Below are 27,283 nucleotides of genomic sequence, written 5' to 3'. Positions count from 1 at the left end.
ACTAAATGTATCTTCTGCATTTGAACCATCCTATAGCTACATTAGGCGCTTTGGGAAGCCACAGTGCATTGGACAGGGACCAACTCCAGTTCTTTTTGCCAGTGCCAGTGCTCAGAAGCACTGACAGGAGTATGACCCCTCACATAGGCTACAGGTCTTTGATAGTGGGAGGAAACACATGCAAACAAGTGGAGAACATGCAAACTCCACAAAGAAAGGACCTGGGATGGCCTTCTTGCTGCAAGGCATCAGTGATAACCACTGTGCCACCCATGCAGATTCAGTGACAGGCAGCCTCAACAGACTCTCTGTGCATGTTTACCTTAGGATTTGTTTAGAGCTCGTCTCTCTCTCTCTTTTTAAACTCTAAAACAAGCACCCCTTTCCTGCTCAACCTGGACTGCAACATCAGGCCAGTCTCTCAAACTGAGGATGGTATTAGAGTAGCTCTCCGTTTTGAATTAATCCAACTGTCTGTAGGGTTTGAACTTAAAGGTTGTGTTATTATGAATCGATAGATTTACCCCCTGGTGGTCAGGAAGAATATCTACCTGTCATTCTGCAAGCACACAGAAAAGTGGACCAGTTGCATATAATCACCATATCAAAACCAAATCCAGCTTTGAAATGCAGAAATAGATGTAATTTAATATAAGCATGGAGGTGTTCAAATTTAAATTACTGGTATATTATCTACTTTGAAACCCAGTAAAACATTTGATAAAATGTGTCTTTTGTCGTGCTGATGTTTTAAGCTCAAATGCAAAAAAGGAGAGGAGGAATAAAAAAAATAAAAAAAACACTGCTCAGTTTACAGATCACATGTGTCATTCACTGGCATTGTGCTCTTCACACACAAACAAACAAGGCTCCAAATATTTCATCAAAGAAGATTAAAAAATGAAAGGGGTTATGTATTTGAGCAGCAACAGGCCATTAGTTTTGTTATACATGTCAGCGGAGTGAAAAACACACACAAAGCCAACTCTTTCTTGTGTGATTGCGTTCTTTGTCTCATTGTCATAAACAAACGTGAGACCTTGGACACTGGGCTTGGAATGTCAGATAAGGACAACACACCAGAGAGACCATTTCATTATGACAATCATCCTCATCCTAAACCTTCTGCTGTATATGCCTGTTTCCATTAAAGGATTTTCCAAAGAGGCTTTTCGTGGGATCCTCACAGTAAATTTCTCATGACAAGGCTTCTGCAAAAAACCCAGCATCTCCAAAATATCTACTTAAAAAAACCTGCATTGCATTTTAACATTATTGCTCCAAAAAGAGTTTGGTGTCTCAGTCATCTGGGAATTTCACTGTAATCGTCTTTCAGTTATGATGGAGAAAGGGCAGTTTGAGATCTGGCAGTCTTCTGAAAAAAAGAGAATTGTGATAGTAGTTTTGCATGATTTGGAAACCAAAATGAAATCACTTGATGAAACTAAAAAGTGGTTGTTTGAGCTCCCATCAAAAGCCTCCAAGCTACAGCCTCAATTTTCTTTTCACACTATCCATCTGACGGAGAATGACTTTTTGTTCAGTGTCTCTATTCTTATAAGCATAACCATGAAAAAAACATGATTGGAAAGCAGACAGACCGTTGAATGCAAATGAACTGAGCATGTTTGTGCGTTGTTCTCTTGATTAGTTCAGCGGTATTATCATTTTTCAATTAGCTTGGACATATTTGCTTCGGTAATTTGCTAAAGTTCGTGTTTTTCTCCAGATACAGAGCAATTAATTATTGGTTATTTTGTTCTGTGTGGCTTTTGTGACGTTTTTTATTGCTCAGCTGAGAACACAGACAATTTTTTCTTCTATAAAATACGCAAGTGCCCTCTCGGGATAAAAGCAGCCTCATTATATTTTCATTTTGTTTTGGTTTCTGAAGTGTGGCGATAATACCTGTTGGATTTGGCTAAATATTTATATTTTTCTTTAATTCTCACTCACTTTATCTTCTTTACAAGGCTCGTAGAGTGTTCCTTACACATACGCTATCCATCCCTCTCCCTCTGTCTGCCTCTTATTCCATTTAGCCTCTCCCACTTTTCTGCCATCCCTTTTCTTTTTTCTCCCTAAAAGAGCATATTTTCTCCTTTTAAGGAAGGCTGAACTTGCTCAGCCTCAAAGTTCACTAGTGGATGAAGGCAAATATATCATCCTCACAAAGGAGAGGAAGACTGATGTTTTTATAAGGGTCTGGTTGGCCGCAGTGGACAAAACAGTGCTCAACGCTGCTATCAGAGGCTTGAGTCAGGGGTCCCAACAGGGTTGAAATGGCTAGAAATCTCCTGGGTGTAAATGTAACAGAGACAGGGTCAATGAGGCACATTTCTAGAGGATTAAAGGTCAACTCTGGAAAAATAATGAATTTCCAGTTTGTTCCTGGTTGTTTAGTTTTGCTAACTGCATACAATTAAGCTTATGTCACTATCTCAATAACGATCATCACAGCCCAAAAAACACTTTTCATCTTCAGTAAGATCTCTCTCAAATCTATCCAGAACCTTCAAGATCAAATCCAAATCATCTCCATGTGCTGAAAAAGGGAGGAGCGTTTATGAAGCCCATCAAAACAGAGAGTGAGGGGTGCATATTTAAAACAACTCAATCTTCTGTTCTATTCAGTAGCTTGTTTGGACTCTCAAGGGTGAAGATAAACATTTCTAATATGAAACTTCAACATCATCCTGGTCACTCTGTTGGAGAGGCAAACTGTCCAAGCTTCATTTAAATTTCTGTTAGCGAGTAAAAGCAGGGCTGTCTGGAGAGCCACAGGCTTTGAAACCCTAACTGAAAATTCAGTCGGCTGTTGAATACAATAGGTACATTACTGATAATTGAGCATGCTACTTGAATCATTCAGCGGACGATGTAGAAAAGATGCTATTGAAATTTGTAGATGTTTTTCAAGGTTGAAATTTGTATTTATATGCCAGAAGTGATAGCTGCTTTTCGGTAGAGTTTGGCATCTTTTGCAGTTTTGACAGGTTTTTATCTGAGGGGGAAACATTTTTTCTTCACAGATTTGGTAGTATGACTTAAGATTTTAAGGAGAAACGTACCCTGACATGGTAGATGGTTTGTTACACAGAATCAGCTAAGAAGTCATCCTTGGAAACTGTTTGGACATGGGGAAGCCCTTTCAAAAAATACTTGGCAGGAGACTGGATTAGCCAATCCGTCCAATCACCGTCTATCACTGTCTAACTTTGCAAGGCAGCTGGATTTGTGGTGTTGATTGGTCCGAATAACCAGTGGTTTGGACGAAAGTGTATGACTTGAACCTGACAAGATGGATTCTTGCGTGATCTCACAAATCCAGCTGCCTCGCAAGGTAAGGTGAAGCATTCATGTGACCTTAAAAGATCAATGTAAGCTCTATTAAACATTAACTCATATACACATAAATGTGCAGAGGAGTTTTGAGCACTTGTCCTCCAAAAAAAACAAATTCTGGGCGCTGCTGATATCATGGCAGACATTGAAGTCTTTGTGCTTCAAGTTTGGTTTGTGTAGTTGTGTGGTTTGTGTAGGACTTTGCTTCAGCCTGGCACCAGTGCAGATAAGCCTGTGTGTAGTGGGAGTTCTGCCTCATAAATGCTCCTGGTTATTTGCCCTTTTAGCTATAAGCTCCACAGGTGATCAGCGTCAACAATGCACCCTCGAAATCTGTTTCTGAAAAGGGCACCGAACACAAAAAGGCAAGCGGCAGCTCACCAATGCCTTTAAATCCAGGTAGCAAGGGATAAGGAGTGCATTCTGTAATTTTCATGAATTAAGGTTTAAAAGCTTCCCCTTTTGGTAGGAGGGGACTCCTTGTTGGATTAACCCTGATACATATTATTAACCTCATTCATCCAGATGACACTCAGCCACACAGCACTCAGCCAAGCAAGTCAGACTCTGGTGATGACATGCTTCAACGAATTAGTGATTTTGATTAACTGTTGAGGACCTGGTCCGCCTCAAACGTCTCTATCTTGACACTTGGTATCCTAAAGGACGTTTGCCTCGATGGTTTCAAACTTTGCTGCGTCTTGCCTGCGTTCACCTGTTGTAAACACTTGGACACCTCTTACAAACAAATCTCTCTCCCCCCTAGAAGGTCCATCAAGTGTCCATCATGTGTACTCCTTCATTTAATTGATCGATTTGACTTAACGTCCCCTTTCATAATGTGGTCTAATTTCATTTGTCCGCTTTTCCTTTTAGCCCATCTGACAAAGTGCTCTTTCGTGTGTACACCCAGCGGTACCTTGACGACTGCACATTAGCTTTATAGTTAATTACATTCTTTCCCTTCCTTGCATAGTCATTGCAGAAAATACTTACCTATGGAATGCCCTAATGACTCCACAGTCTGAAGGTTGATTTGGCTTTCAGAAATACAACTCTGAATGGAAACAATCTGCTTCCATTAGGCATGGATTTAGCTATTTAATTACTTAAAATATAAATAAAAAGGTTTCACCTCAAAGTCTTTGAAAGGAGGATATGTTTTTATGAAAAGCTAAAGAGCTACCATGCAGTTTTTGTGAGCGATTTTAATTGTCTTAACAATAGGCATCATACCTGCCTGCTGAACTGGTCAACATCTTTCACTGGTTTTTAGAAAATATCTAATTTAAGCCAAGAGCTTTAGTTGAGATTTGTACATCATACATTTAGACTCTTGTGCTAATTTGTCTCTCTTATTTTGTCATTTTGTTTTCCTATAATCAAGAAGCACCACTGACATATGAATTTGTACCTGTGCAGTTCTGATGTTGTAATATCTCATTTTTTCCCACGTTGTCTCCAAGGTCCAAGGATCTGATCAAGGAGGCCATCTTGGACAATGACTTCATGAAGAACCTGGAGCTGTCGCAGATCCAGGAGATCGTGGACTGCATGTACCCTGTGGAGTATGGAAAGGACAGCTGTATCATTAAGGAGGGCGATGTGGGCTCACTGGTCTATGTCATGGAAGGTAAAAGCACACATGCACCACAAGTACAGGGTCAGTGTCGGCTGACGTCTAAAATGACGTCTATAATCACACTTTTTAAAAATAAAAATATAGCATCTGAAATTGTAGCGCAGTATGAGGAGAGCTTTAAGAGCATCATCATGACATTCATGGAAAAGAAATGAAAGAGCATTATTGATGGGTGTCTGCAGAGCGATGAACTAAAACTCAAGACTACAACACTTTGCGCCCCTGAATGATTCACTCACATCCCACTGGGTTTATTCTGAATGATGCTGCATGCCCGCTGCATCCTTTATATTTCACTCTTTTTTCTACCAGTATTGTTTCAGCATGTGGCTTTTCTTTTCTTTTTTAAATATGAGGGTTGGTGATACTGAGCGTGAGAGCTCTTCTGACAGGAACGCAAGCACAATGTCCACTCTGATGGGATTTGGAAAAGGGCATTTCTGCAACTTGATTTGTGACAAGTGATACTGCAATAAAATGTTCAGAGCCATGTGCTGACACTAGATTTGACCTCTGAGAAAAAGGCTTCAGTCAATGTCTTCAAAAAGTAATTGATCATTATATAGAGATCAGTGTGGGCATTCACTGACATTGTACAGATTAGAATATAGAAGTATCAAATATACTGTATAAAAAACTATTATTGCTCATTTCCCCTGTAAAAACCTTTCCAGTTTACATTTTACTCTGACATACAATGAGAAAAATGGAAACCAAGAAGCAGTAAGCAGTGGCATTTAAAGGTTAATATTTTACTAGGAAGAATGATGATATTGATTGTTGCTCCTATTGTTTCATGCCGGCCACCTATTTTGATTATTGGGCTGGTAAGACATTTTTCTCTCTCAAATCAACTGGTCAAGGCAGATGGCTGTCCACCTCGAGTCGAGTTCTGCTTGAGGTTTGTTGCCATTAAAGGGAAGTTTTCCTTGCTGTTGTCAGCAAGTGCTCGCTCCTGGGGGAATGTTGGGTCACTTTAAATTAAATTTAAGAGTACGGTCTAGACCTGCTCTATGTGAAAAGTGGCTTGAGATAACTTTTGCTATTATTTGGCACTATATAAATAAAAAAAATGATTGATTGATTGATTGACTGACTGATTGATTGATTGATCTCCTGGATGGTCTATGCAGCCAAACATCTGTGGGAAAGTATGGCTAAAATAATGAGACAGCATTTTTCTGAAAAAAAGAAAAAAAGAAAATAAAAGCAAGAACAACAAATATAATGACACCACAAATCTATAATTCTTAATTCAAAAAATGTATTCTGCACATAGCTCTCTTCGAGCACAGGCAGATAAAATTTGACATATCTGAAAGGACTCCACAGGCAGTGTCTCTGTTTGGATGCTAGCAGAAATGTTATGGCTGCTCTCTGGCTTCATCTGGTCTTTAGTGAGTCACTGATTCTGAATTCAAAAAGCTTTAGTGGGGGGTCTAAAAGCTATGACTTCAAAGGTTATTGTATTCGGGAGATGACTCGGTTACATCGGCACAACAGAGATATTTTACTGCGTTTTGTCTATTATGATCGAAATGAAATATTATCTTCTTGAAGAAACAGATAAGTATAATTGTATGAAGTATAATATTAAATATAAAAGAAGTAAAAATGTATTTTTAGATCAATTGTAGTGTTGTTAGAATGAACTAAATTAAAGTTGACTATGCCGGGCGGTCCAGACTGACATAAAAACATTCATAATCCCCAGAGGCCCATGACTTTAATCCCCTGACTTTTTCTTCAGCGCCACCTCAGTAAAATGACGAAATTTGGCTCAACATCCATGTTCTCATCATCTTCAGTATGATTTGTAATGATTTTGGTGAACTCTGACTTCTCCTTTGGCACTATAATCATGTCAAAAGTCTAATTTGCCCAAGTATCTGCTAAACTAAGCAGTAAACTAAGTAATTCCCATGCTGTTAAAATACTAACATGCTAAAATAAGTCGATGAATACGGTAAACATTATACCTGCTAAACATCAGCATGTTAGCATTGCCATTGTGTGCATGTTAGCACGCTGTGTTAGCATTTAGCCAAAGCACCATGGTGCAAAATACACTTTCAAAGAGATGCTAGCATAGCAAACTGTCACTGCCTTAATATCAAAGCCTACTTCAAGACACGATTTTTCAAGGTAGTTTTAGGTTAGTTGAAGTAATGTCTAATAAAATACTATAATAATAATAATAAGGGCCTGAAATGATGCAGAATTTCCCTATCATCTTTATTTTGGTACATACAGATAAAGATACATCACTTATTATCTATAATCTATAATCTCAGTGTGATCAAAACACCTTATTCATATGGGTTTTCACTCAGGGGGAGTTTAAAGGCAATGGTAAGAATGGGTCTAGAAATACATGGATGACATCAAAAATATATGTACTGCCATATAGAACAGCATGTTGGCTCTGTTGATCATCACACCGAAGTGACCGCAGCTCTGAACAGTGAACTAACATTACTATTTTGATTATATGAGCCGTCTTGCATCATGTGTAGTTACAGTGTTTCACATCACTGTTGCAAGAAGGACATCATTTGTCACCCTTATCTCTAAACTGCAGTGAGAAGTCAGATATGTAAAGAGTTGAACATGTAACTGTCATAATGCAAATGAGATGCAAACACAACTACGGATTGTGCCAACCGCCAACAGAGAGCTGAGAGGAAAATTTGGAATGTGGGGAGGGGAAGATTATAGATTATATCTTTAATGTACTGACAGATGACAAATGTTATGAGAAACCACATCTTCAATGATTGTACCCGTGTCTTGTTTGAATCCAAACAGTTGTGGATAAAAAAGGAAAAGTCAAGGCATAAACCTGTAGATACTGAGCCAATAGTCTAAAATTCAGTGTTTTTTTTAATACAACACTGGTCCCATCTTTAGGTAGTGAGTAAATCTTAATCTCTCTCTGTCCCAGAGGCTGTGAGAAGATCACTCACCAGAGGTGACTCGTCATGCCAGTTCACGAGTGAGCAAGTGTCACACTGACATGATGAATAGGTTCCTCTCGAGTGCAACAGAAAGAAAGAAGAGAAAGATACAAATCTGAAAGAGAAATAATTGTTGAGGGGCTCTGTGATTTCCTGTCTGACAGTGATAGAGGAAAGAACTGTAGCGTAATTGGAAATAGGGCTTCAATACATCAGTTGTCATATGTCACTAATATGAAATGTTTGAGTAATTATTTCATATTAGATCCCTAGTTCAAGCTTAACATATCTATCTTCAATTAACATGGTCATCTCTTGTCTTGTTGCGCCCAGCTCTCTTCTATTCCCCTTCTGATTCGCCTCCCTTTTGTTTCTCTCTCCCATGTTCCAGCGAGTCCCTTGCCTACAGTTCTCGCTCTAGACTGTCCCTGGCCTTGACTTGTTTTGCATAAAAACAAATCTTAAAAGCATTAGCCCAAAGGGTGATGAATTTGTGCCAAGGTCTGAGGGAGGCCATTTCACTCTGTCACTTTTTAATCCATGCTGACAGGATGTCTGACTACGCTGTGCCATGTCAAACACACAGCTTCGTCAGCTGAACATTGTACATCATTTTCCTAGCAAATGAAGTGTTCACTACTCAGGCAGTAATGTCATTTCTTATTGGGACTTGGCAGTCTAATCATTAACTTTTAGCTGTGAGGCTGACAGCGTTTGTCATGCATCATGTAACCATATGAGACTCAAGTAAACTGCACAAATACAAATATTAAATAATAATATTGGTGTGCTACATTATTGATCTCCGTTAAAATAGAAATATTACAAAAAATTCATGAAAAAGAGAGCATATCCATTATTTATGCTTTTCTAGTGAAACACCAAACTGATATTTCAGAGAATATCAGCAGCTGTGTTTTAACAACCTCAGAGTAGTTAGCTTTTGTTGCAGATGCAACTGATAATCAAAGAGCAGACAAAAGCCACAGAAACAGAGTGTATTCTGGCACTGGTTTGCTGCTGTGATGAGACTGTCCACTTGGCTGTAGCTGCTATAGTGAATTTCTATTGTATTTTGATCACATGCTTTGGGTTGCAAATGGCATCAGCCATCTTTAAAATACTGACTGCAACTGAGACAAAGGCTCACGTTTCCATGGAGATGAAATTGGTTTTCGCTTGGCTGTGTCAACCACAAACACCAGTACAGGTGGCGAATGAAGACAATAACAAGTATAATCACATTCAATTACTATCAAGTATTTCCTCGACAGTAAAATGCCCATGAATTCCCCTAACCCTAACCCATAGGCGTCATTCAACTTAATCTAATGGAACTCTGTGTGCTAATAAATATAGGCAGCTCCGATTACACCTGTCCTGGAGGATCATGTTGCGGTAGTGTTGGTGATGTTAACAGTAAGCTTGTTAAAGGTGCAACGGAGCAGCCTAATCCTGAGCTGTGGGAGTAGAGATTTAGTGATTTGTTTGGATGGCTTAAACAAATGGAAATACTAGGTTTGGGCCAAAATGCAAATCCATGAAATGTACATCATCAGTTGAGTCTAATTTACAATACAATGGTGATCATTGCACCTGTCAGCTGGGGAATGTTTAAAAAAATACACTGTTTTGTGTTGTTAACAAGAAGCTTGTAGCTTGAGCTTGTATCTAAAGTTCAGCTAAAGTAAAATTAGGAATCCCACAATGGTTACATGTAGTGCCTAATCTGAAGGTGAGCTTTCAGTGTTAACATTTAGCTATTACATTTAATTATTTTCTCACTTTGACTAATTGTTTGATCTCTAAAATGAAAAGTAATACAAATAAGAAAAAAGAGAAAAAAAAGTCTAGAAAATTGTTTTCCAGAACACAAATTGACACATTTTATTGCATGTTTTGTCCATCTAATGGTTCAAAACCAAAACATATCCAATCTACAATTATAGAAGACTAAGAAACCCCCACATATTCACATTTGAGAAGTTTGAAACAGAGTTTTAAAGGCATCTTTACTTAAATGATTTAACAATCCTCAAAATTGTTCATTTTATGTTCAGGGTGACTAATCATTTGATTGCTGGAAATGACTGATTGAGTATTTTTTATCTAGTTATAATTATGTTTAAGATTTGAGATGGTTAAGTACCCATATAGAGCTGACAATAGTTATGATTAGCTTAATATTAGACATACGGGGGTTAGGTAAAGGTTTTCTGCTTTTTTTAGGCTAAAAATCTGGGCTGTACTTCTTGGATGAGAAAGCTGAACTGAGCAGGTTTTTTTCTGTCTGACGAATTTATGCTGGTACAGGATGTGTTAGGTCTCTCCTGACTCAGTTTCCTGTCACAAGATTTGAATATTGAATATCACTTACAGTTCCTACTTTGTCTTGTAACAGTCACCCTGAGAACATGAAATGAGAACATTCAAAGAACAAAAAAAGCTGGGCCGTGAGGATGTATGTACTATATATATGACATTGATTCTGAATTATGTATTTGTTTCTATTTGTTATCTTGTACAGAGAATAACTGTCGGCCCTCACTGTATATTTTATAAAGATTACAGGTAGAGCAGACAGTAAAGTGTGGAGAGAGACTGAGCTCCAAACCCCAAGTGCTCACACTACATTGACAGTTTCCTTGACAGGCTTCCAAATCTAATGTAACCATTGACGCATTGTAGACCATTTTCCTCAGGTTGTGCTGTTCAGGGGATTTGAGATCACACCCAGGATCTGACATCTTCTCAACAGGAATTGGTCAGGATCCCAATTATTTTAATTGACTTACTTTTAGGTAAGGCAAGTATACTATTCTGATGGTTGCCTTCAAGAAGACTTAAGTGGTTTAAATGGGGCTTAAATGTTATGTCGGAATATGACAGAAAACAAACAATGTAGAGTTTTGAGGCTTATGCTGAACCACTGCTGTCATTTTTACTTTTCCTTCTGCTTCTCAAGATAAACCTATGAATACTAATGTTAACCCACTGTGGCTCGATACTAGTTTTTTCTCTATAAGGGGAATAAGCATTTGAAGCTTTCTGACACTCAAAACACTTGGTAGACATGATTATGTGCATCAGTGTCAAACTCTGATGTGTTTGCATTCATTTCTAATCAAAAATAAACACTGGGGTAGCCGAATATTTAGGGGACCAGGGGCGTTACATAACTAAAGTCCATGGTTTGAGTCTGGCAAGGGACACTTGTTGCATGTCATGTGTATCCCTCTCCCCACCTGTTTCATGTTGACCCCTTCGCCAATAATGGACAAATAAAGGCTGAAAGGACCAAAACACTGAGAAATGAGAAGCACAGGTGTATGTTTACATTTCATTTCATGGCATATTTTATCCTGTGATAATTAGCTTTAACCTTATCGTCTCTCCACTAACGTGTATTACTTATTAAAACCTGACATGAAAATAAGTCTTTAGAGGTCCTCCTCAGCATTCACTTTTTTATTAGAGAATGATCAAGTCCTATGAAATGTCTAACCAGCCTAACTAACCAGTTAACTCGCAACTAACCACCACCAGCTAACAAGCCAACAATGTAATCAACTGACCAAGGATTGAACTGGCAAGAGTCAGCAAGAGACAAAATAAATGTGTCCCTTTGAGGTTCTGACACCTGTTCCAGTTTAAAGGACTCATCCTTTAACTGTGCTATAGGATGGAGTGTAGAGAGAGACTCTCTGTGCTCACTGGTCAATGAGGCAGAGTAAAGGGAGATGGCTCCTCTCTCATCTTGAGCAGAGCTTAGAAATGCAATCAATAGAGGCACCTGAGTGTGACTCAATGTCATATGTGTGAAAGGACACACTATGTAAAACAAATCAGAGGAAATATCTGGCGTTACTGCTGCTTCTACTACTACCACCTCTACAGTTATAAGCACTGTTACTACTGCTGTTCATAAACTATCTGCTGATCATAGTAATTATTATGATATATTCACATACTAATAAAGTGATGTTAAAATAGCAAATGTGTCAGGTGACGTGATAGCACAAACCCATTTCACTGCATTGTTGCCTGGCAACTTAACTAATGCAGACCTCAAATGTAGCTGCTATTGCTGTCAAAGTAGCATCTTGGGAAAAGGCTCAGCAGAGTGAGGCTCACAAATTTTGGTTTGATGCGCCCCAAGAAGTACAGCATCTAGACAACATTCAATACAGCAACTGCTGCTCATTGTATCGCTACACCATTTTACAGCAGTCAATTGTAGGTTAATAATGAACCTTACCCACTGCTGAGGCTCTGGTTCATCCTCTTTGCTGAAAAGGCACCACATGGAACTCAATTTCAACTTTGTGGGTCTAAAATCGAATGTGAGATCGACTGCGTGTGTATTTGTGCCCACTTATGCAACTTTGCACACAGTACCATTATAACCATGGAATTGACACACACACATAAAGCTAGCCCTCTTCAAAGCTATCGGTTCTCATGATAACTCTAATGAGACTCTCAGTAGAGGTTTATTAAGGCGTCATCAGGGGAAAAGGTGCAGGGTCTGTAATTGGAATGACATTTAAACACTCGCCATTATTATCTCTCTTACACACACACACACACACACACACACACACACACACACACACACACACACACACACACACACACACACACACACACACACACACACACACACACACACACACACACACACACACGCACACACACATAGTAAAGGGAACTGTGAGGATCAGGTGATAGCCCTCTTTCTTTCCACTTACACATGGTAACTTTGGAAATCTGCCCCTATAAAATGAAACAGCAGCAAGTGAAGAGAATTATATTAAATAAAATACGTGTGTAATAACATTTCTGTGCTGTTGTTGGATGAAATGTCACAGAAAGATATAGATTAATACTTGCACCTTTGGAGATCTCTATACATACAGAGTGTGTTTGTGTGTTTGTGTGTTTGTGTGTGTGTGTGTGTGTGTGTGTGTGTGTGTGTGTGTGTGTGTGTGTGTGTGTGTGTGTGTGTGTGTGTGTGTGTGTGTGTGCGTGTTAATTCCTTTCCTTCACTTGACTGATGGCACTGTTGATGCAATATTCAGGGATGAAAAATCAATTATTGTGAACGAATCTGCAGGAAATATTTTTACTTCCTGGCATTTTATGATTTGATTTCTAGTTTAAAGCTCAGAATGTAACAGTGAATTAACTAGAAACAAAGCCTCGATAGATCAGCGCTACACTGGAAATGGGGTTTTATTTATCAGAAGCAGTGAAAAGAGAAGAAAATGTGTAAAGGCAAAAGCAGGAAATACAGTTTTCTATTCAACACAACAGATTCAAATAGCTTATTGATTTTTTTTTAGAAGGTGGGTAAATATCCAGCTGCAGTTGCTAATATGCCAAAGTGTAATGATTCGAAATACTTCTATCAAGAAAGCTATAACTTCAGCTAATGTGCCATTTATGTGCAAATAGTGTGTATGCGTGTATTGCGGACTAATAATCTCACCTACCCTGAGCAGCACACCATCTGCCCTGAAACACCGAGTGAAAATCCTCTTTCTCTGATGTGTGTCTTTTTTCATTTGCCCTCTCTGCCTCTAAGTTGTTCTCTTTGTCACTTTCTCTCATTCATTCTCTCACTTACATACGCACATGCTGGTACCAATTCAAAATGCTCAAATACGAAACCGGAGACGTGCACATTTCTTTTTATCACTCCTCCTCGCATTTTACTGACTGTGACCCCAATCTGTCCTTTTGCCACCATCTTCCCCAATTTGCTTGTCGCTTCCTCTTTTCCTCTACTGTCTTATTCCTCTGTTATCCTCCTCCCATCTGTCCATCTCACCTCATTTTCATTATACTTTCCCCCTTTATATTCTATACCTTTGTTTTTATCTCACTCTCTGTATCTCTTCTACTCCTCTGATTAGTGTGAGATGGCCCTTGTTTTTTTTTTTTTTATCTTCTCTGAACCCTAGAATAAGAATTGATCCCCATTTTCAATCTCTAGAGGTTGATGAATACACCTTAGTGAGAGAATTAATGAGCAATTTGTGGATGATCCCTGAGCCTTTATCCCCTTTGTGGATAACCCTGCTTTTGAGAGTTCTTCATCTGGAAAGACTATGAAAGCAGTGTGTGTATCATGTGTGTATGTGTGTGTGTGTGTGTGTGTGTGTGTGTGTGTGTTTGTGTGTGTGTGTGTGTGTGTGTGTGTGTGTGTGTGTGTGTGTGTGTGTGTGTGTGTGTGTGTGTGTGTGTGTGTGCACGTGTGACACAGGGAGAGCGGAGGAGGAAGAAAGAAAAGCAGAGACAGTCACAAAGAGCTCACAACCATCATATGAGCTGAATAGTATGCAAATGTTTGAAGCTCTATCCATTGCCTTGAACATAACCTGTACTGTGTTGTGTATTTACTGCTGTTAGTATATGTGTGTGTATTGGGTGGTGGTGGGTTTACACTTGGAGTAATGCTGAGAGTCTGCTGTGACTGGATAAGCTCTGTGCTTGCTGAGGTTCAAACTGAGAATACAAGATATAGCATGAGTAATCTGCTCTGCTACAGTGACAGACAAATCCTCCCTTCACCTCTAGACTAGCAAGTTCACACTCATATACTGCACACATGTGCAATAACTGCAAAAATAAAGGAAAAGTTAGAATTGAACAAAAGGGTCCAGTAACGTGTACAATACTGCACTGGCTTTATACAGATTTAAAGATTGTTATCTGAGGACAGTGACGATGTCCAGCCTTGCAGGTTAACCAGAGTTTTTGGCTTTTATTAACTAACATTCTGAAAGAAAACTGAATACAGTGAACTTGAAGGCCTGTTTCATCAAGCTTTGCAGGACTTTGCGAAAAGGGTGTTCTTTTAAATCTCTCTTCTCTCACTGCAGACATTTCATTGAGTCTCCTGAGTTAAAATTAATCTCTTTGATGTCTTTTTGAACTTTGATTGCCTCTGTCAAATACCCTCATCCTCTGACATGGGAATCCTCATGTTTTTGTGCCATGTGTAAGTCACTGTTATGAGCTGCCTTTGTGTGTGTGTGTGTATGTGTGTGTGGTAGTGTTAGTGTAGGTGCATTCACACACATACACAGTCGGAGCTTATCACTGTTGTATCTTAATTACCTCAACTTTTCCCAAAGCGAATACAAAATATCTTTGTGTAAAGCTTGATAACAAAACACTTTGGACACTAAGGGATCTTGAAAAGGGTTTAGTGACGAGGTTAAAGAAGCAGCATGTGTTCCTTTCTTACGAAATTCTTGCAAAACTAATGACATTCCCATGAGCCTCAGCTGCACTTTGATTTGTGCTAACTGGCAAATGTTAGCATGCTAACACGCCAAACAAAGATGATGAAAGTAGCAAACATTAAAACATCAACATGTTAGTGTTTAGCTCAAAGCTTTGCTTAAGTACCGCCTTACAGAGTTGTTAAGAGTGGCTGTAGACTGTGTCATCTTGTGTACATGTGTACTTTTTATGCATGAAACTACTGTAAGTGTGTGTAATAATTTGCAGACATCAACACTCTGGGACAAGACTGACAGTGAATCCTTCTAAGTGCCTTCTTATATGATCATACAGCAGGCTATTGAAATGAGAGTGGCCTGCGGAAATTAGAGGGGCCCATTATTGTGGTACTTTAGATGCTACATTAATCTGTATTCTGTTGTTGAAGCTGTCTAATTAAGTCTGGTCTGCATAAAAGAAAGCTACAGTATGTGCACGTGGCGTGGTCGCCAACTGCTAATTACAGCGCTGTGATTTGGTCTGTGAATACAAAATGCTCATTTTCAATGCCCCCTGCTCTGGCTATCAATCAGCTTGTCAACACAGGAAGCATTATCAGAGTTTGATGAGTAGAGGAGCAACAGTGATGGGACCAGGCCTATTATAATGTTTTAATAAAAACAGAGAAAGGAGAGAGGCTCTAGACAAGGGAATATAACTGTTGTGTCTCACCTCAAATGTCCGATTACTTCCACTGAATGAAAGGAACCGTCAGTGTGAAGCAGAAGGGCTCAAAAAGAAGACATATATAGCACTACAGTGTGTGTCTTGCCTGAGCCTTGCCTCCAAAGTGGAATGTAAAAAAGGATGAAAGCAGCCGTCCTTCATACCCAGCTGACAGACTGTTTAGTGTCTTTAGGTCCCACCAACCACTTGTACAAAACTGCAGTGTTATTTTCCACCATGCTGTTGGCATGGAGCCCTGCATGAGGATGCCTCAGTTGAGCTGAAAAAGATTTTTAAGTGCTCTCATCTCAAACGATGCGATTCTCACCTATAGCATCAGGTGTTCCTACTCGTCTTACTGCGTCTTTCTCCCCTGCTGTCCCCGTTTCTCTTATCCTCTCTTCATATCTGCCTTCTTGTATTTCTCACCCGCTCTTGTTGCGTTCTCCCCCGCTACCTTTGCTTTCCTTTTTGTTGTCCCTGTAATATAAAAATGTCAGGTATTTTGCACCAACCAACAGAGCAGTGCATATATAAATACAAAACTGTCTGCTCTTGTCAAGTGAAAAGGTAGCACCTGTGTCTCTCAATAAGAGGCAAGTTAACTTAATGCACTCCAGCCCAAACAGCTGAAGGTTGTGCTATACTAGTCAGTCAGCTGATTAACTCAACTTATCCTGTTCAGTTCTCACTCAGTTCAAGTGTCAGGAGAAGGAGAAAGTTTTGAGAGAAAATAACTGACCAATTTGAGTCCCAAATTATCCTCTATATTAGGGTTAATTATTCACATACTTTACAAGTTGAAATATTTTGGTACGACTTCATACAACATCCCCATTAATGGCTTTCAGCTGCACAGCACAGGAACTGCAATCCCCCTCTTCCCTCTTCTGTGGGTAAGATCCCTGAAGCTGCTGTGGTATACACAGACTGTTCCACAAGTTTGTTGACAGAAAGCTCACAACAGCCACCAAGTATATTTTTAGTAAGTGCTGCAGACGTGCTACTCCACAGGATGAAGGATTCAGGGCAAAAATCTCATCGTCTTTATGTGTGTCCTTCACTCCATGCTTTGTGTAGGAGATCCAGAGTTACCTTCACTACAACTGAGAGTACTTTCAGACAGCGAGCAATTTCCGCCCCCGTCTCCATTATTTCCAATGAAAACACTACTGTTATGTAATAAAAACTACAATATTATTGGTGGCAGCTGCAGTGGCAAGGAAAGAGAGGGCAGCTGCTGCTCATGTAAACTTGCAACTTGCTGCCATGGCTCACTGTGTGGTCGTTGAAACCCAGGGAAACACTGTCAAAAGAGGGAAACAAACATAGCAAATACAAAAAAACCAATGTCTTTGGAGCAACATCAGTTACAATGTTTGATTATCCAGTGTGGATTAATACACAGTGTTTATTATATAAGTTAAAAGAGTCATACTGCTAACCATTCTTTCTACTTAAAACCTGTGTGACCACAATACTTAGCTATGTCAAGATGTGACAGAAGTGGATGGCAGCGCCCTTATGCCACCATTTAAACACTGCAGACAGTAAGCACAACCTAGCTGAAAATATTCTAACATTTTCATTCTGCAAGTTGAAAATAGAGCACCTAACAATTACTTTGATTATCTGTTGAATATTTTCTAGTAGTTGTCTGGTCCTTAAAATGTCAGAAAATGGTGAAAACTGTTGATTGCTGTTTGCCAGAGCCCAAAGGGAACATTCTTAAATGTCTGTATTTGCCCACAACCCAAACATATTCTTTTTAGTATCATAGAGGACTAAAGAAACCACATTTGAATAGCTGGAATCAGAGAATTTGGAATTTATTTTCTTGAACAATGACTCAAAACTATCAATCAATTATGAAAATAGTTGGCAATGAATTAAATAGTTGGCAACTAATGGATTGTTCTGTTAATCGCTGCAGCTCTAGTTGAAAACATCTTTCTATTTAACTCCATAGCCTTCACCCTCCATCCCTGTTTTGGCTCTCCCCAGCAATGCTTCATCCTGCTGCTTGTATTCTTTCAGCTCTGTTACACACTTATACAAACATGGATCCCTGAAACAACAGCAGTCAGTGTTTCTGTCATTTCCAGTGCCAGGGTGTTTTGAACTTGATGTAAGTCTCTACCATTCTGAGCCATCCTCCACAATTAATAACATAACAGAGCTCTTCCTCTCTCTCTTCCTCTGCCTCTCTCTTTGTGTTTGTTCTTGCTGTTGGCTTCGGCTCACATCCGTATTTTCTTAAACTCTAGGGTTAATTTTATTTTGAACTGGAGAGAATTAGTAATGCAGGGCTTGTGCTTGAACACTAATGCAGAACATACTAATAATTATTGAACATAGTCACAGTTCTGTGATCAGGAAGAATGACCATTTAAAAAAAAAATTGTGATTCATTTAATAAGGTCCATTTATTAGCCTCAGACACATTGTGACATCTCGCCCTTTGAATATCTCTCTACTGAATGTGAACCAGAGTGCCGCATTCATCTTGAGATCAATTTATTTTATTTTTCAGTTGCTGGGGTCTCCTCACTGTGCTGCCACTATGAATATTTTTCTGTTGAATGTTTGGATTTTTGAGGTCATATTGTTCTCTTTGAAAAACAACGTGAAAACATAAATAAATGCTCAGAGCTGATGTACTAAAAAAAGCTACCATTTCAGCCCCATTTCAGTCAAGCTTTTGAATAAACTGCAATTTATGAGATCGTTCGAACCGCATCTTTAAAAAAAAAAAAAAAAAAAGGCAGATGGAATTTTCTGAGCCCATCTTGGTCCCTATTGAATTGATCCCACGCTTGACCAAAAGAGCTTTTCTCGGTCGTCTTTTCTCGGTCGTCTTTTCTCCCAAGGCTTTTCCTCCACCAAACAAAACTGTCAGACAGACTGACTGTTTTTCTCACAGAAATCGCTGTTGAACCTGAAGTCAGACGTGTCAACTTGGGCATTGTACTACCTGAAAACAATTCTGTGGTAATGGCTCCATTTTTGCTCAGCGGGAACAGGATAAAACAATGTTCTGCTTGATGTAGTGTCAGTGTTTCTGTGTGGTTCTAATGGATAGGGATAAGATTTCGTAATTTGACCCTCTGTGCAGTGGCGGAAGAACAAGGCCCATCAGGATGGGATGGTGGTTGTATGTCATCCTCTATGGGATTTTAACTCCCTCACATCCTGTTTCTTGATGTTCATTTTGTGCTGCTTGCGAAACATAAAAACTGTCAATGGAAGGAGGAAGAATCAAACACTATCCTGTGCCTGACCCTTGAAACTCATTTATTTATGGACATGGTCTAATGGCCTCAGTGTGAATGACTCCACGTGGAAGTTAACAGATGTCCTTTTAATGTATTTTGGTGCTAATGGAGAACTTTGTCACATGCTGCTTACAGCAGCATCTTGAAGTCATAATGACTTCATCTTTGATCTAATCAAGCTTTGTAACTATCACACTTTCTGTAAAAGACAAATGACTTACTTGAGACAAGCTGATAATTTGGTCCTTATACATCACAGAGGACTATTTAAATAACTCCTGTTAGAGGGTTAGTAGGAGCACATTCATTTTTTTTCTAGCACCAGTATGAGATTAAAATCAACCCAAAACACAGAGGAATGATTTGGAATGCAGAATCACATCTGACTAGAGCCAGAGGGAAGTCTGCTTGGAGGTCTGTCCTGATGCCCTGCGACAAGGAGCGCAGTACTGTGTGCATTCAAATGATCAGACATTAACATAGCTGCACAGCCTCAGGGGTAGGAGACATACTGTGATACATCGACAGTGAAAAATCTAATTGGTTAACATTATACATACAGTATTTTATGTATTTTTAATTTTTCAGTTCCTCCTATTATCGCAGTTTTAATTTGCCTTCAGACGACATGTACACGGCTGTTGTTACATGGCTCAGTGAGATGTAAATGCACTGTACTTTGATATCAGATTGGCTGCCCAAAGAGAGAGAGCACATTTGCCTGTGGTGTTGTTGTTTGAATAAGATTTGAATAGCACTTGCATACGAGAGGTGAATTTCAAGTACGTTTGGTCCTTCCGTAATAAAGAATGTGATAAAGCAGGCCTTATTAGACACGAAAACAGGAAGCCTGACCATGTGCTTGTGTGTGCGCACATGGGTCCAACTACTCACCTACCTCTGGCTTGAAACATTACACGGCTCTGCACAGGAAATTAATAGTTTTGCCCAAGCCAAGCCTTAAGTTTCTACTAACTGATGTTGCTGTCCTTATCCTGACATGAACCCACAAGACACTGCTGTTTTTCAATCATAGACTGCCCTGCATTGCACTTCATGGGGCTCTGTGTCTTGTGTCCTTGCAGGACATTAGTAATCTGTACAGATACAGATATAGATCATTTTCTGTGTGTCACTGCAGATCCTCTCTTTGTTTGCACTCCACCGTAGACTTTCCTCCTCTTGAGACTAATAGTTGCTGATGAATCAGAGCCTCCCAGCAACAAGCAACATCTTTTCATTCGTTTGTTGTGATACAGCAAAGCTCAACAGGCATTGCAAACATTGTGTTTGCAGCTGATGACAGACAGCTCCCTCCTTCACTCAGACAACAACCATGTCTACACCTGATTAGATGCACCAAACACACAGGGATGTCTTTGGTATTTCACCCAGGTTTAACAGGTCCAGGAGCCTTTGAGAGGTGACGAGTCACGTCATCATCTAAACCCCCCTCACAGTTCACTGATTAGTCTGACACATACTATATGTGTTGAACTCAATCAGTTCTCATTGGCTGCTCTCCAGAGTTACATTTTATAGCGAATTGAGCTCACTAATTATAGTCTATAGACTTTCTGAGACAAGACTGACACAACAAATAACATTTCAACTGTACTCAGTTTATGAAACGTGCAATTGCTTTTGTGAACAAACACGAGGGGTACTCATGAAGTGATCGATTTTATGCTCATAAAAAGGACAAAGATCAGTATGTTGGAAGGAGTAGAAGGTGAAATATGACAAATTACAATGTACACACAGTGTTTTCATCATTTTTCTATTGGTTCGTAAACCAAAACCATGATTACTTATCAGCACAGCCGCATTGTTTTGAATTTTATATTATTCTTCATTTCATCAAGGAGTCAGTTTTATATGAAGTATAGTTCCTAATACTGCCTTAATCAGAGTTAAGTTTTTCTGTCCTGTGTTTGGTTCTGCCATTATTGCCATTAACACAGCATTGTTAAAATATCTGAAAGTAACTTTTTATGGCATAACATTTCCATTTTCTCAACTGTTTCTTCATTATTTGAGTGGAAAAACTGTTACTAGAAGGCACAAAAATGCTGTTAAGCAAGGGCAGGAAAGTAGACGGCTTGATGGTTGCATACTTTAAGAGATTAAGATTTTCCACTGTGTATCGTTTCATGCTGAACGTAAATGGAAAATACATTGTTTATTATGGTGAAAATGGCCCTCCATAGTTTCATTAAGGCGTAAAAAAACTATGCAACAGAATTAGTCCTGAGACAGGAAGGATGATTCACCTACTCTTATTATCTTGCTATATTTCATCAGTTGCCTAGAGCAGACTTTAAGTATTTTCTATGGGTTTTTGCTCTCAGTGAATCACAGTCATAGTCTCGCTGGAATGCAGAGTTTCCAGGAAAGCATATATCCTCTATGAGGCTTGTCTAAACACAGTGGCAGCAGCCATCCCCGAGTCGCAGGGGCAATGAGCTTTCTACACTGTTAAAGAAGAAATGGATATACTAGCTTAAGGGTTTTTTCATACGCTCTTGTTGGCAAAATCCCATTTTTATTGGAGTATATTGTATTAATGAGATAAAAATGCAGTTAGTGATTCCTTAAAGGATAAGTTCACGTTGTTTTGAGTTTATCTTAGGACAATACTTGCATGCCCATATGTAGATCAAAAGGGTTTTGGTTGCTGTATTTCCTCAATGCTGGCTATCAAAAGAGAATTTCTAAAAGCAACTGTAAGAGATAGGCTACTAAATCCACAGTCCTCGTTCTGTGTTGTTGCTCAAATTCAGCTGAAGATAATTTGATGCTTAAAGTAGTAAGTAAGTAATCGAGTGGGTATTGCCCAAAGTTAGTCTTTTGAGTGGCAAATTCCCTTTTTTGTGTTTTCCCCTGACAGCAGTTCCCTGATGAGCTGAGGTGGACGGACTATAAGAAAAATAAATCTGCCAGAAGAACAGTCAACAGGCTGTAACTTTGGAAGTTGACTTTGCAAAATACCACTGAAGCAATCCTGTTTTCTAGAAATTACATTACCAACCTGCAAAATAACAAACACAGCAAAGTTTAACAGTGTTGTTGTTATTACTAACGGATGTGCTACTCATAAATTTGATATTCTGGGGGGGAAAAAGAAATATACTAACCTTGAACATTTCACTCTTCATTCACTCTACACTATTGTTTTCTGCCAGATATCTTAATTAACAACATTTCCTCATTATGTTTCCTGAAAAACATATTTGCTATTGAGATTTGGTAATATATAAATATTATTGAGGAGACGGGGCTGACTCATATTGATTTCGGCTTAACTTCAGAAAGTATTTTTACAGCAAACTATGACTTGACCCTCATTACTGACATTGGAATCACATTAAGAATGAATCATGTCTGTGTGGACAGGAAGAATTATTACAGTGACCAAAAAGAGTTTCAATGTACAGACCATACAAGGATGTGAATGTTGTATTAAGATGTGAACCTGTTCTTTCAACATTGCTATATCAGTCCACCTATGCCAGAAATGTTAGGTCATGCAAAAATATGTTAGCCTTGGAAATGAATGGTGAATGTGTGAATTAATAAACACTAATATTATTATTTTAGAACATTCCTTGTGAAATACCTCAGCTCTACACAGTCTCACATTCAGTATATTGATTATAACAGTCTGTACCTTAAGGCAGAGCATACTGTGTCTGTGAGTGATGGAGTATTAAGAGTTAAGCAGATTTTTCTCAAGTTGGTGCTACTGCAATGCAATTTAACAAGGCCATGCACAGGCCTTGGTAGGAGGCCAGTAGTCCTTGGAAACTCCACAGCTCCGCAAAATAATCTTATTTTTTTTCTAGCCCAGTGAGTCAAGAACAATCTGGCTGAGTGCCCCCTAAAATGAAGCAAAAGCCCTCAGATACCTATCATCCACTCCATTTCATTACTAAAAGTTTGTTTGCTGCTCATATTGAATGTAGCAAAAGACTACATACACCTGGGTAATCAGGGAGGAGAATAAATGCATTTTGAATAACATTATGTCTAATGGCACATCTGTATTTCTTTGTACGTTTCAGACGGCAAGGTGGAGGTGACAAAGGAAAGCCTGAAACTCTGCACCATGGGGCCAGGAAAGGTGTTCGGAGAGCTGGCTATTCTCTACAACTGCACCAGGACCGCCACTGTCAAGAGTGAGTCTCCACAGGCACCTGGAAAAACATCCGAAGTGCTTGCATATATCTGTGTTGAAGGTCCACATGTTCCCCAGATGACAGATAACGTCACCTACTCACACACATCTCTCACACACACACACACACACACACACACACACACACACACACACACACACACACACACACACACACACACAACACACACACACACACACACACACAGAAATCTGTTGCCTTTGTCTGTAGAATTAGGGGTTTTTCTGCTAGTGAGTTATCAGTCCTGCGTCGACACAGAGAAGGTGATCACACTGTCACTGTATGAATGGGTGCGTGAAACACAGCGATAGCATTGTTACTCGGTCATGATAAAACACATCCCGTCACCAGTCCACTTGCTTTCACAACACTGCAGTTAAGTGGCTTGTGAGATCCCTAGTGAGCTAAATGGCAAGGTTTACTGCCTCTGCTCTTTCATGTGTCAGAGCTCCAGCTATGAAGGATGCACAGTGGTGAGTAGGTGGTCTATCAGACTAGAGATTTGAATAGTCAGCCTAATAGAGTAAGGAGAGGAGACTGAGGAGGGAGAGGACAGATGGTTGACCACGCACATTTGAGAACTAGTGTGTTATAAGAGAGTGTGTCAGGAAGAAAAATGTGTGTTTATGCAAGGCAGGAAATGGGAAATAGCTAGAAATGTGTCTTAGGATAGAGTAATAAATAGACTCACTAAAGGTGAGATGAGATAAGGTCTGGTGGTTTAAAGTGCACATGCACACAGTTTAAACTGAAATAAAGGACTGTATGGGGAGGGTCTTCTTAAGTGCCAATATGAACTAAATGGGTAATGTTAATGTAATAATAATTAATTATATTACAGCCTTTTGTCATATATGTGTGCATGATTGTTGATATAATAGCAGACCATATATGATAGACCATTTATGATATTGTGCTGTATTACTTATATATAGTGTAAACATTTGTGTTGGAAGAATTCAGTAAAATCACAGTTGAACTGGTAAATAATTCCACACACTGTGAGCTGGTTAACTTGTCTTTGTTTGAGGTGAAAATCTATGTGTGACCCAGCTATGAATGAATGCATGAAGTGCATAGTGGGGGGTGGGTGGTCTCTTGGGCCCATAAAGAAGGGGGTGAGGAGGCAAGTTGAAGTGCAGAGGCAACGTGTCGGTGATGGCGTCAAGGTTGCACACCCCTTGCTGACCCCTTTCATGTCCCGTGATCCCGTACCTCTGACCAGCCAACCTGACAAAACTCCTAGCTCCTGTTGCTATGGCAACAGGTGCCTACAGGGAGATGAGCCAACTCTTGTGGGATAAAATATTCCCCTTCCCACAGGCGACACAGAGTCTGTCTGTTTTCTTTTTGTATATTCTTTTGCCTTCCACCAGTGCACTAGCCTGTCCTTCCCACCAGTGTCTCGGGAGGTGTACGTCAGAGCCTTGCCAGTGAGGTGGCCGCTTAATAAAAACTCTGCATGGAACAAATGATGTAACTGTCTACATTGGCAGAGGTGTGTTTACAGTCTAACAGGGTCACTGGCACTGTCTCTGAGGGTGGCTGTCTTTGTTTTAATTTATGTGTCTACAAAAGAATGTACAGAGGAATTCAGCTGCCACATAGTCCGCTAGAGGTGACGGCCTCCGATGGAAATCACACAACTACCTGATGAGTGTGCAATGGGGTTCAGCTTCCAATCAACCAATCTAATTTGAGCTTCATGTGGAACCTTGTAGGAGGATTTATCCTCAGTGCAATTTCAATTTACACCGTGTGGTCTCCTAAGTCATAGGCATGAGTAATTACATCTCGTCTTTTAGATGATGAACCTGCTAATGTGGACTCAGAGGAGTTCATGCATGAAACTGTGTACAGCATCCATTCTCTATCCTTCAACAGCATAGGTAACTCATAATGTGATGATATCATTGTTAACTGGGATAATGACGAGATTATTCGAGTCTGTCACCTATTAAAAGTACTCTCAGAAACAATTTAGAGCCATTACGTAAAGTGACTCAATTAGAGAAACTGTGTGTGGTTCTGATTTGTGCACGGTGCTTTGAACACAGTCAGAATAATCAAGAACTCACACAAAGCTTTTCCATCACAAAGTCTTTAAGTAGCTGAAATAATGATAATTTTCAGTGTTTCTTTGTTTCAGAACTTCTGGTGGAGTTTGCAACATCTGCGACAACAATTTTAACTTGATTTTTAAGTCAGCTGCAGAAAAAAAAGATTGTTTAATTAGTTTCAGCGAGAGTAAAATGAGCTTGAAGGGTCATATCCCAGATGTCCCAGTCTTAAAGGACTGGTAACGTGATTTTGTCTTATTTAGCCCATTTACTTCATTATATTTTACATAAGCGCAAAGCGTGCAGTATTTATTTCATATTCATTTCAGAACATTATGAAAGTTAACTTTTCACATACTAGAAACTGGCTTGATTTCAGTAATTCATCACAGTGAGCCTTGTGTTTGATGGCTTTCCAAATCAATCTGCACTGTCTTAAAACAAAGTGGTGACAGGACTCTGACAACAGTAAAACACACACATAATGTGCACTATCATAGATGATCTATCACACACTTCATTTTGAAATCTTGTTAGTCAAACCACACTGGTTTGAATGGAAGCTGATGATCACCTAGAAAGAAGGTGGTTGGCTAGCACAGCAATATCTTGTATATAGTTTTAAAAAAAGCAAAATCACTGCTCTGGTTGGCTAAATGACCATAGCATTATACAATTAAAAGGTTCAGAAAAATAAATACACTAAATCAATAATATAGATTTCACTCAACTATTTATTTATCCATTTATGTTGGATCCAGTCACACATTTTCATGTGGATGTATTATAGAAATTAGACACAATTGCAAGCTCTCCCACATAATAAAGGCATTGGTTGAATTTGTACTAATTCATTCCTTTGAATGATTGCAATTTCCTGGAGGGACTGAGAGAGCTATTCGTTTACCATCATGTGAGGGCTTGCTTGCACTTTCCCAACAGAAATGGATCCTGTTAAGTACGTTTTCTTGCCCTGACTTGAGCCTTTAGAGTAGCACTTACATCTTGTCTGTGCACTGCACTCAACATGCTTGGCTAATCGATATGTTATGTGTAGTTCCAGGATACAGACACACTTAATTGGAGAGTTATGACTATGATGGGCGTTTAGCTCTGCCAGTAGTAGCAAATGAGGTGGTATTATAGATGAAGGAAGGAAGAAAAGTGCTGGATTAGACTCAGTTTACATAAAAGGTCTGCTTTCAAATCTGTATCATCTCATTTTGACAACAATTAAGAAGATATTGGCCAAAGAGAAGAGAAGAAAAGGGTAGGGTAGGAGTGATGGACAAAAGAGCATGGTGATAAATAAAGTACAGGATTGACAGTGAAATGAGGGAGCCACCTCAAGGGAATCAAGATTAAATTGGTATTTTTTTTGTCTGCAGACAGATGTGAGAAAAATAGGAGCCTTCTGCTCTTTTATAGCATCAAAATGTCATTCATTTAGACTTGGACATGACAGCTTACCAGGATGCAATGACATACAGTAAAGCTGTGCTGCATTAGGCAATACTGCATTACATGATATCAGTGGAAAAGACATAATTTGAAAAAATAATGTTGTGTGGCCCAGTCTATTTTTTGTAAAGACCATTGAAAAATAAATCAAGTCCACTAGCTTTTTTTCTATCCCAGGACACAGTCCTCCTTAGCAACTGCAGAAAACTGCTTCTCTAGGTCAAGGTCCAAGGTCAAGAACAACCTTTCAAGCTCAAATATGAACCTTATTAGAATATTCAAATATGATACCAGAGTGTGGTACAAAGATTTAAAAAAAATCTGCATAATGTTCAGTCACATTGGCTCTAAACGAGGAATTCTAACGTTGTTTTTGGAGCAGTCC

General features: G+C 39.3%; 1 protein-coding gene across 3 annotated transcripts in view; it reads left to right on the top strand.

Annotated features, from left to right (window-relative positions):
* The window catches only part of LOC133991772 (cGMP-dependent protein kinase 1), a 78,953-nt gene that overhangs the window by 5,059 nt on the left and 46,611 nt on the right, over positions 1 to 27,283 (top strand). For all 3 annotated transcript variants that reach the window (XM_062430318.1, XM_062430317.1, XM_062430316.1), the window contains exons 2-3: positions 4,812 to 4,978; positions 23,243 to 23,356. In XM_062430318.1, the coding sequence (XP_062286302.1) occupies positions 4,812 to 4,978; positions 23,243 to 23,356 (281 nt within the window). The remainder of the gene's footprint in view (positions 1 to 4,811; positions 4,979 to 23,242; positions 23,357 to 27,283) is intronic.

The sequence above is a fragment of the Scomber scombrus genome, chromosome 12 (assembly GCF_963691925.1).
Source record: "Scomber scombrus chromosome 12, fScoSco1.1, whole genome shotgun sequence".
In the NCBI taxonomy this organism is placed as follows: domain Eukaryota; kingdom Metazoa; phylum Chordata; class Actinopteri; order Scombriformes; family Scombridae; genus Scomber; species Scomber scombrus.
The sequence above is the reverse complement of the archived record's forward strand: the minus strand, read 5'-3'. Positions and strand labels throughout refer to the sequence as shown.